The sequence below is a fragment of the Populus alba genome, chromosome 6, assembly GCF_005239225.2.
Source record: "Populus alba chromosome 6, ASM523922v2, whole genome shotgun sequence".
Lineage (NCBI taxonomy): Eukaryota > Viridiplantae > Streptophyta > Magnoliopsida > Malpighiales > Salicaceae > Populus > Populus alba.
In genome coordinates this window covers 10,877,583-10,890,058 of record NC_133289.1, presented here as the reverse complement: position 1 = coordinate 10,890,058, position 12,476 = coordinate 10,877,583, and the positions used below count along the sequence as shown (strand labels likewise).

General features: G+C 35.7%; 1 protein-coding gene across 1 annotated transcript; it reads left to right on the top strand.

Annotated features, from left to right (window-relative positions):
* The first annotated feature begins 4,934 nt into the window (after positions 1-4,934).
* LOC118048298 (aquaporin PIP2-1) lies at positions 4,935-6,488 on the top strand. Its single transcript, XM_035057903.2, has 4 exons — positions 4,935-5,324; positions 5,447-5,742; positions 5,873-6,013; positions 6,124-6,488. The coding sequence occupies exons 1-4, from the start codon at positions 5,024-5,026 to the stop codon at positions 6,241-6,243; spliced, it is 858 nt and encodes a 285-aa protein (XP_034913794.1). The 5' UTR covers positions 4,935-5,023; the 3' UTR covers positions 6,244-6,488.
* Positions 6,489-12,476: the final 5,988 nt, after the last annotated feature.

Here is a 12,476-nt window from a genome sequence, read left to right as displayed (position 1 = left end):
CTAAAATCAAAGTCTCTCCCTAAAAAAAACTTAAATACAAGTTAAATAACCCTATTTATAACATGTAAAAACTTCTCAAACAATGCTAGAAAAATAATAAAAGAGTTCTAAATAAAACAGGAAAAAAAAATTAAATCAACTAGGAAACTAATGCAATTCATGCACAACAACTTCTGGTCTGACTTCAAACACACAGTTCTTTCTCGTCTAGATAAATTGCTAGGCCTGTCATAGATAGATGAAAATCTTTAGAAGTCTAGTTTCCAACCCAATTAGAATTGTAACATGAATTTTCTTGTAGCTTTAGATATGTCCCAAACAATACACAAAGGTCTATCCTGGTAAACTTACAACCTGTTAACCCAAATATCTAGAATCAGTACAATCAATTTATCTTGGATTCTTTTAGTTTCAAGTTTTGTAATAAGCACAATTAGTATTTTTAATAGATCATTTGGTGGTGCTAGTTGTTTCAAGTAATATACATACCATAATATATTGTCCAACTCCTTCAAAATTTAATTATTGTACATGAAATGATTATGCTTCCATGCATCAACAATTGCTACTATAGTAGATGTGACTCTTTATCTTACACCTATAATACATCTTATATCAAGACTTTTTCCAAGTTTAAGGTGGTAAGATAAAAGATCTTTGTATGCTTACATTGTTAAACTTCACAAGTTTCTCATCATCCATCACAAAAAATAATGGTGAAATTCTCCCTACAAAAATAATGTTTGCATAATTAGCATTCTTTTAAATAGTGTATTTTTGTTCTTTACAACAATAGCCAGAAAAATTCTGATTGTTTGGTGCAATAATTTGTAAAAAACTAATGTTATATTAAAATATTATGTTTGCAATGATCTAGGAAATGAAATATATAATTAAACTAAAAAACTAAGATAAAAAGATTCAATCATAACATTTTTATTAATGTTTAGGTTTACCAATTAAACAATATATATATATATATATATATATATATATATATATATATATATATATATATATATATAAAGTACCCACTTTCATAATTTCAAATCAAAATAAAAGTAGAAAAGAAAATGATTATCATGGATTGTATTCTTTATCCTTAAAAATTGATAAAAAATACATTGATTGTCAATTGGTACAAACAATTTTAGTGCAAGTAACATTTAAAAACTCCAACAATAACACCTTGAAATGATGCAATTCTAATCAAGACTTACCAACTAGAACACTTTCTTAAAACTTTTTCTCTACAGAGACAAAACTTAAAGGTAGAGAAGAGATAGCAAATGATTTATCTTATCTAAAGACAAGATCCCCCACCCTGACTTACGCAAGAGGCTAGAGATAAAGAGGGTTGCAAAATTAATTTATTAGTCTTAAAAAATTTAAAACATAATTTAATTTAAAAAAAAAAACTGTTTAGGAATTAATTAGAAGGAAACTAATTGGACAAGACATTAATATTTGATGAATCTAGAAAAATAAATAATATATGCTGGAAAAAACAAATCATGTACCAAAAAATTATTCTGTAATTAATTACTCAAACCAAATTCTGAGTCCGACTGTGTTATTACACAACCTATATATAGCTTAGGTCATCTCTCTTCAGAAAAACTTTGACCTCCATGTTTATATAAAGTGTGGAGAGGAAGGCAAATCAACGGCTACCTTCCTGATGATTTCACAGCCGATTTCGACCTCCGATCATCGATTTCGTTTTGCAATTTTCCTTGGTTGTGGTCCATAACTGAGTTTTAGGTTATTTAATATTTTGATTGTTTTTTATATTAGGTCGAAAAAAAGGTTTCAGGGAAACATCAGTAGTGGCAAGTTATCAATCATTTGTCGTTTCGTTCCTTAAATTCATGTTATATCAAACGGAGCACTCAAATGATATTTAAATAAAAATTTCAAGTCTTACGTATCACATCTTCAAGTTTTTCTTTTAGTTTAATTGTGAAGTCTATCTATTAAAAAAAATATAAATGCTGACACATTTCATTATAAAGATTCTCAGAACACATAGACCTGTTAGGTTCCCCATTTATTTAAGCTTCTACTTCTTTCTTTTGAGTTGAAAAACATGTAAAATTATGTTTCTCAACCTGCTTTTCAGCCCTAAAAGCAGAGACAACAGCTTAGAAAAAAAAGGTTCTTATGTTATTATTATCTCTATTTTGCATATCTTTCAAATAACTATTAATAACATATTGGCACACATTTCTTAGGTTAATAAAAAAAAATTAAAAAAAAATTATATAAAGAATATGGAGAAAGTGTCTTGGATTTGATGGTCAAATCAAATCCAAGAACATTAGACCTGACAGCAATTCTAGACCAAATTATGTCAGGGCCCAATAGCATTGGGTCTGACTACCGAGCTAGATTCATTAGAAGAAAACTTTGGTTTGGCTGCGTAGCTAGACCTAATAGCATTGGGTTCGGTTGCCTAACCAGACTCAATAGCTTTTGTAAGAAAACTTGGGTTCAGCTACCTAGCCAAATTCAATGGCATTGGGTCTGGCTAAGGGTATAATAAAATTCATGAAATTCTTTGATCCCACATAAAAGATCTATTTTATTTGACTGATGGAGATAACAGATAATTAGTTTACAAATTAATATAATTTTTAGAACTAGTGTTAATACTAAATAATAAAAGAAAAAAACTTGCTTTGGCTCTCCTTCCATATAGTAAAGATCACTTCCTGGTTGGATTAGTTTTGAAATGAGATCCACTTACCCCTCCTACTAAATTAAATAGTAAACCCTTCTCTTAAGGTAAGAACAAGATTCTCGATTGTTCTATCAATAAAGAAATTATATTACCGGACAAAGAAAAAGAACTAACTAATCGTCAACCTTTAGATCTCTAGTCGGCTATTGATAAATGAATCTTCTAATCGGTTAGGTTAAGCAAAAAAGGTAATTGTCATCAGAGTTTATTTGTAAAAGTTAGATCTGAAAGCCACACCTCAACAATTTTTGGAAAAAAACTTGGATTTGGTTTCCCAACCAAAAACATTGTGTAAGTAATGTTTAAATAAACTCATTGCACTATGAATTACATTATAATCATAAAATATTTGCATAATGAATTACATTGTAATACCACAAGAAGCGTTTCTTTTCTTGCAAAAGCTGTTGGGTCACACTTGACAGCCGAACCCAATAACATTGGGCCTGACTGCCAAACATGACCAAACAACTTTTAAATTCAAAAATAAAAAAGACAACGTTCTTTGTACTATAGTGTTGTCTACGGTATATATACTTAATATTTATAATGTAGTTTACATTGCAATGAGTTTATATACACAATATTTTTCCTAACCATTTTAATGTATAGTATAATTATTGAAACAACGGCTATAACCGGAAGTTGTTATTTCTATCTATAAGAAACACCATGCAGAAATATTTTCCAAGAGAATTAAATGGTCTGGGGAACTGACAGGAAGCATTGCTCTACCATGAAAGACATATTCCATTCCCGTAACCTTATCAAAATGTAGAAGAAGCTCACAGAGAATTTAGGATGTGCTCTCTACACTTGTGGACAACCGCCCAAAATAAACAATTCATAATGGTAAAAATATAAAAATATTTATTTTTTTAAAATTAATAATTTTTTGTGTTTTAAAATAATTCTATGTCCTGAAATTAAAAATAATAAAAATATATATTATTTTGATACTTTTCTAAATTAAATATTTAAAAAAAAATTTATTATCATATTTTAAAACTATCCAATTATAGCATATAATATTTTTCTGCTGCTTCTTGGTTTTTTTATTATTTAATATAAGTATTCAAGGTAGTTTGTATTCACCTCTTTCTATGGGTATAAAATTAATAATAATGGAAGCTTTCAATGATAATTTTTAATGTTGTTTTTTAAACGGGGAAGTGATCGTTTAGTGACAAACATGTATATTTTAGTGGTGGCGGCTTTGTGGGGGCGTATTAACGTGGCATGAACTGAGTGGTTAGGAGAATCAGCGGTGATAAGATTGTTTGGTTTGGCCTGAGTTAGATGGGCGGTGGTGGTGAAAGGAACGATGGTATTTGGGCGGTTGGTCAATGCCTACCACCAACGTCACTATACACAATACAATAGGCCTGTGATTTTGACCTGTTACGGCTTTTGCAAGTGATTAACCCACCACATAATTTTTTTTAGTATTAAAATATTAAAACGATTTAAAATTATATAAAAAATAATTTTAAATTTAAAACTTTTTAAAAACACATTTTAAAGACAAAAATAAAAACACTGACGTAGTATTAATTTTAGCAACGAATATTTCTACTCGACTACAACGACGTCGCACTATCTCAGTACACGGTCCAAAAGAAAGATGACAAGTGTACGGGGTTGCTTGGGGAAAAGGCAGAGTGATGAGCTGCAATTACGTCGAAAGAGGTGGAGAAGAATCAATTAAAAGCTGGATACAAACAAGGATTGGAGGCTCAACCACTCATGATTGAAATTAAAAAGATGGTGATGGTTGAAACAATATTTATTTACATTATCTTTCTTAATAACTAATCAATAATTATCGTTTGTTTTGGCCACAATTATTAAATCTTACTCGACCTGTGTTTAAAGTATTCAAAATATTAAATCAATTTAATTGGTCATGTTTTATATCTACTTTATAAAGATTAGTAGTTTGATCATTAAAAATATATATAATTATAAATTTTAAAATTTATAAGATTAAAACTCACCTTAATATTTATATTAATTAAAAAAATATATTCAAATTATAAAACGCAGAAAAGCACAAGCATCAATCATCACACATGAAGTGTAAGGTGGGGCCGGTCTGGAAGTTAAAGAAAGCGAAGACACGAGTTGGGGCGGCAAAGCGAAGTTAATTTCAACCTCACTCTCCTCCGTCTGCATCCCATAAATACCACCACATTTCTCCTCGCTTCCACCATAACACTTACCAACCAAAACTCTTTGGCTTTGTCTCTCACCAAACTCTCTCATAAAGGAGCCGCAGCTATGGGCAAGGACATTGAAGTTGGAGGCGAATTCATTGCCAAGGACTATCATGACCCCCCACCAGCACCATTGATTGATGCCGAGGAGCTCACCCAGTGGTCTTTGTATAGGGCTGTCATTGCCGAGTTCATTGCCACGCTCTTGTTCCTCTACATCACTGTGTTGACTGTGATAGGTTACAAGAGCCAGACTGACACCACCAAGAACGGCGATGTATGTGGTGGCGTTGGCATTCTTGGCATCGCTTGGGCCTTCGGTGGCATGATCTTTGTTCTCGTCTACTGCACTGCTGGTATCTCAGGTCAGTAAATCAAATAAAAATGATCGTATATATACATAAAGGAGATCTTACAACCCTTTCTTCTTCTTTTATGAATATGGGAGTAAGTAAGTAATTACCTAATCTTGCTAAAAATGATGCAGGTGGACACATTAACCCGGCTGTGACTTTCGGTTTGTTCTTGGCTAGGAAGGTGTCCCTGGTGCGTGCCGTTCTATACATGGTGGCTCAGTGCCTGGGGGCCATATGTGGATGTGGACTCGTGAAAGCTTTCCAAAAGTCGTATTACACAAAGTACGGTGGTGGAGCCAATGGACTTGCTTCTGGATTCAGCAAGGGCACCGGATTAGGTGCTGAGATCATCGGTACCTTTGTTCTCGTCTACACTGTCTTCTCTGCTACTGACCCCAAGAGGAACGCAAGGGACTCCCATGTTCCTGTATGTGCTCTGTCTACACGTTCCCTCTTCAATCCTCAATTAATTATCCTAACGAATTGTAATTTTCCACAATAAATCGATCCAGCTAGGAGTGGATTAAAATTAACTGGTACTGATCTTGTGCGTATAGGTGTTGGCACCACTTCCCATCGGATTTGCTGTCTTCATGGTTCACCTGGCCACTATCCCAATCACCGGAACTGGTATCAACCCGGCTCGGAGCTTTGGAGCTGCTGTGATATACAACGAAGACAAGGCATGGGATGACCATGTATGTGCCTTTCAATTGCCCTCTAACATTCCTCCTTGTTAGCTTCACATCTGACCATGTATTTTCATGCTCATGTAAATATTTTTATTTCCTTGCTTTTGTTTTCTCAGTGGATCTTCTGGGTCGGGCCTTTCATTGGGGCCGCGATTGCTGCTTTATATCACCAATACGTCCTGCGAGCAGCTGCTGTTAAAGCCCTTGGGTCCTTCAGGAGCTCTTCCAACATTTAATTTTATAATATATGGTCTGAAATACTTCCATGAAGTTACTGGTAATGCAAAGATTTAAGCAGTCCAAAAGGGCTTGGGACTGGCGAATATGTACAGTATGCAGTCGTGGTCAAGATGTCTATATTGGGTCACGTTTGTACGCGTATTGGGCACTTGTTTTGTTTTTGCTCGAACGTTTTCATCTTGTCTGTCTTTTGATTTCTCCCTATCTCATAATCAACTAGTGCTGCATCTTGCTTGTCTTAGCCAATCTCTCTACGTTCTCTTTGTTCCTACATCTTGTAAAATAAAAGGAAAATAGAGACGAGTGGGAACCTATCTCTAACACGAGTGATTTCGGGACAAAAAGATAACAAGAGTGATACGACAAATGTGCTGTGTTACATCTCATCACTTCCTGGCTGCTGTCGTCTTTCGAATACTAATTTCTATCAAATTCACACCAACCCTTCTTAATCCCTGGTCGTTGAAGCAAAAAGTGTGAAGATTTGGGGGCAGTTTACAATCTTGAAATGATGAAAACTCTTATTGTCTCTCACAATAATCTCTCGTTTCTCAATTTTAGAGAGCATCTTGATGAGTGATGGGTACGAAAATCATAACCCAAAATAAAATTATATATTTTCGGTGTCCGGCTCTAAATTGGACAGGGCATGTCTGCGCCCAAATCTAATTCGAGTAAGGGCATGTCCCTGCTCAATTTCTAGTTGGGCACGTCCATGCCCAACTCCATGTTAGGCTATGGTGCGTCCACACCCAACCCCATGTTAGGTCAGGGATGCGTCCATACCCAACTCCATGTCGGGCTATGGTGTACCCGTCCTTGACCAGTCTTGGGTGCAGTCAAAAGTTGACCCTATTCTTCTTGGGTTCAGCGTATAAGTTGAACCAAACTCCTTTCCAGGCTTAGTGTATAGCTAAAAGGTAACTCAACACTAAACCTCTCATACTTCGGGCCTAGGCTAGTAATTATGATAACCATCACATCTCATTAAATACGAACAAATGGTCTATGCTTATATTAATTATATGCGATAGCACGAGCAATAAAATAATATTATTTTATTATTACGAGATTATATTTTCACCCCTCCTACGTTGTATGAAGCAAGTTAAGCCATGTAATATAAAAGGAAGCATGAGTATACAAAAAATAAGGTTCGAAGCCTTATACTCTGAGACATAAACACAATCTTGCTTCTTTTTCTCTAACTTCTACATCTTCTTCTTCTTATTCCTCTCTATCTTCATAAAATCTCATTAATACATTCATTAATGTCTTTTGTCATATAAAAATACCTCATACTAACGTAATCTTTGGATGGTCCCCCATCAACACCCCAAGAGGTCTCTAAAGGACTTTGTACATGTATTTATTCAAGAAGAGATTCATATCCCCCCTGAAGAAATCCATAAAAAAAAAAAAGTCACTACAGTATTGAAATGAAAGTTGTAGAACATACTGTGAATGATGTACAATAACCTTAAGAAATCATTCTTTCAAAAATATTTCCTTTAATTTTTGTATCCTCATCAATGAGATTATAACAGTCCCCATAAATCCTTAAATTTCTCACTATCCTTAATGTGGTCCTAGGAGGAGTATTGGTAAGCCCATTAACAATGGCTATCCTTTTACCATGCGAGAACAATGCCTTCTCCTTTGCCTCTTGGTCAAAATCATGAAGCACAAACCTTGTGTTCTAGCTTTCGAGTACTTCTTTAAAGTCTTCCAAACTTTGGTGTTTGGATCAATTGGCATATTTGCAACAAACTCATTTGCCTCCGCTGTCTTTCCTGATCTCTAAGAAATCAACGTTATCTTCATGATGCTCTACTACGGGAGTGATCCCGTAATCCCTGCTCATTGACTCGAAATGTTTGTGTGCTACCTTCTCTGCCCCAAGGCACTTTAATGGCAGGAATGAGGAAAGGAAATATGTTCATAAGGATTGAAATGTCTGCTGCCAGAGCTAAATTTCTTAGTTAGAGAGGCAATTTAACTATAGTGTCTTCTCCATCTCATCCTTAATCTTCATAATGGTAAGCTAGAGAGGCAAATCACAACCGATGCAAACAACTATTTAAGAATGGAAAGATCGTAAGAAAGCAGAGGGCTCATGTTTGAACAGAGAGTGTTTTATAAAAATCCAAAATAAAAAGGATCTTATAATTATGGCAGCTTTGTAATTTGAACATCAAAAATAATAAAAAAGTATTTTTCTTATTTTATGATAAGTTTTTCAATATAAGAGCCATTTAGTCATTACTTGAAATATAATAGCATTTTTATAAATAATTTGATTTTTTTGTTATTTTTTTATGTACATATAAATTGTTATCAAATTATAAATCATTAGATATAACTGTAAGCAAATGTCCAAGTATGGAACGAACTCTAGCTAGACCTCCTGAAGAATAGGATTTAAGGTAGTGATAAGATTTGTATAGAATGAAACTCTAATTAATGTGTTTGATTAGAACTCTGCAACATTATCTCTACTGTATATATATAACCTCTATTTCAATGAATATAACAAGGGTTTTTATGTTCCATAATTAGCCTTCATCACAACATGGTATCAGAGCAGATGCACTAAATTGCGCTGTTTTTTTTCTTCATCTCTTTACTCTCTTCTTCCCTTCTTCGATTCAATCTAAATCACCATAAGTGATTCCCCAAACACAACCCTTATTACCATTAATGTTTCAACTCAAGCTCTAGTGAAACTCAACAACACCAACTATCTATCATGGCGACTTCAATTTCAGACGCTCTTCATTGGTTATGATTTGCAAGGCTACATAAATGGCACAAATCCATGCCCATCACAATATCATACCACCAATACAAACAACCCCACCACTCAAACCTTAAATCCAGAATATCATACCTAGATATATCAAGATCAACTGATTTTGAACGCCATCATGGGATCCATTACACCAACCATTATTCCTTTTATTGCTCACGCCACAATAGCTCGCGAAGAATGGAATATCCTTGCAGCCACATATGCCACTCCATCTCGGGGTCACATCAAATAGGTAAAAGCCAATCTCAAATCGCTAACTAAAGGCACTCTCAGCATCACAGACTTCTTGTAATTAGTAAAGGCTAGAGCTGATGAACTTGCAGTCTTAGGGGCACCTGTAGACAATGAAGACCTGGCGAATAAAATCCTAAAAGAACTAGGTGATGACTACAAAGAATTGGTGAGAGCAGTGCAAGCCAGAGACAATGCCATAAGCTTTGATGAACTACATGAAAAATTATTAATGTTCGAAGCCTCACTCCAAGCAGCCCATAAAGACATCAATTTCTCCTCCACAACACATCTCTCTAGTCGAACCAAAAGCAGGTATCCCTTCAACAATGTTGGCCGATCAACGTCCAACAACTCAGGTGGACATTGGGGCCCATCTACCTACCAACACCATCGTTACACAGGACAAGGTTCAACCACTCACGGCACCACTAATAACAACCGCTCTCAGCCAAGGCCATATCTGGGGTATTGCCAAATCTGTGGCATTCAAGGACACACAGCAAAAAAAATCCCTCCTTTCATCTTGTTCCCCTCTACAGCAACCAAAATTCCAATCCTCCTCCATGGCAACCGCAAGCCAACCTTGTAGAGACTAGTTCCCAGACTAGTTCTCCATGGCTTTTGGATAGTGGGGCGTCCCACCACATCACAACAGATCTTTAAAATTTAGCTCACCACTTGCCATATGCCGACACAAATGATGTTATGATAGGGGATGGTAAAAGTCTGCGATTACACACTTGGGTTCCTCTACTCTTCATTCATCTGCTCACTCCTTTAAGCTTAATAATATATTATGTGTGTTTGATATTAAACGCAATTTACTCTCTATATATCAATTTTGCGTTGATAATAATGTATCTGTTGAGTTCTTACCCTGGTGTTTTTTTGTGAAGGACTTATTGACAGGGAAAATTCACGCATGGGGTGAAACCAAAGAAAGTGTGTACGAATGGCCATGCGTTGTCACCCCTCATACCTTTTCCAGTCTCAAAATAGCTTTCATAAATTGGGATTTTCAATTAGGTCATCCAACTATTTTTGTTTTAAAAACAATTTTAACTAAGCATAATTTGAATTCGTCTTCAGTATCAAAAGACTTTGTCTACAATGCATGTCACTTTAATAAAAGTCATAAACTACCTTTTTCTGTCTCCACCTTGACTTCTCATAAACCACTTAAAATAATATTTTCTGATGTATGGACATCCCCTATTTTGTCTATTGATGGTTTTAAGTACTATGTTATATTTGTGGATCACTTCACTAAATACATATGGTTTTATCCGCTAAAAAAAAAATTTAATGTCAAAACCACCTTCATTCGCTTTAAAGCAGTAGTAGAAAATTATTTCAAGACAAACATTGTGACTTTGTATTCTGACAATGGGGGTGAATATATTGCGTTAAAGGAATTCCTTGTTATGCATGGAATATCTCATCTGACATCACCCCTACACACCCCTGAACACAATGGCTTTGTTGAACGTCGTCATCGGTATATTGTAGAAAAAGGTCTCTCACTTTTAACTCATGCATCTTTACCACGTATTTTTTGGTCATGTGTTTTTTCTACTGCTGTCTATCTTATCAATCGCATGCCAACTACCATGTTACGAAATCTTTCGCCTTATGCAGTTATTTTTCAACATTCCCCAAACTATGAAAAACTTCGTAGTTTTGGATGTTTATGTTATCCTTGGCTACAACCATACACTGCTCATAAACTAGATCCTGTTTTAAACCATGCATTTTTCTAGGATATTCTCTTTCACAAAGTGCTTATTTATGCTTTGAACCCGAGTCCTCAAAAATCATTGTGTCCAGGCATGTGTCCTTCATAGAGCATATTTTCCCATACCATGATTTAAACAAATTGGAGCCTCCATGCATATCCACTTCAGTTGACATATGGATTCCACCTATTATCATCATTCCATCATCCACTTCTACACACTCTTCTACGGCAACACCTCAAGCAAGAAATTCCTCGCCAGTGATCCTTCATCCCTCACCAAACCTGTCTAACCCATCAGAAACCCCTACCCTACCATCTTCCACCATTCTTATATCTGCCTCGGCAGTCCTCAACCAAACAACAACCATAACCACACCGACAACACCTCTTCCTTATCACCCTATAACAACCCGGTCCAAAAACAATGTTCACAAACCCATCCAAAAACTCACATATACTACCACCCTTATCACTCAAGAACCCACCACATTTGCTCAAGCCACAAAAGACCCACACTAGCAGTCTGCTATGAATGAAGAGTATAGTGCTCTATTACATAATGGCACTTGGACTCTAGTCCCACCTATTTGTGCTTCTAACTTGATTGATTGTAAGTGGATTTTCAGGATCAAACGAAATGCAGATGGAACGGTGGCTCGTTACAAAGCCAGACTTGTAGCCAAAGGTTTTTATCGGCGTCCAGGACTAGACTACCACGACATATTCAGTCCAGCTGTGAAACCTACAACAGTTCGCCTGGTTTTCAGCATTGCTGTTAGCAATGGATGGACACTTCGTCAACTTGACATTAACAATGCATTTCTACAAGGCACCCTTACTGAGGATGTATACATGGCCCAACCTCCAGGCTTTCATGATTTGGACAAACCTAAGTTTGTTTGTTAACTCAGAAAAGCAATTTTCTACATGCATCGAGTTTTTCTAACTCCTTGGCCGATACATCACTCTTTGTCTTCCATCAGCAATCTCACCTCTTTTATCTGTTGGTCTATGTGGATGATATTATTGTTACAGGGGATAATGAACATGTTGTCAATCAATTCATTCAGCGTTTAACATCTCGGTTCTTCTTAAAAGATTAGGGCTCTCTGCAGTATTTTCTGGGCGTTGAAATTCAGTCTCATCCCACTGGTGGCAAGCTTCTCTCACAGCAAAGGTACATTATAGACCTACTGCATCATGCAAAACCCACGTCAAATCCTTTGCCTCCAAGTTGTAAACTAAGCTTAAACATGGGTGCGCCTTTGGCTGACCCTTCACACTATCGTGCAACAATAGGAAGCCTTCAGTATCTATCTCTAACATGGCCTGATATTTGTTTCGCTATAAACAAGCTCTCCCAATTTATGCACATGCCCTCAGATGTCCACTAGAAACTGGTGAAATGACTCCTTCGATATTTACTTGGCACTGTCAACCATTGT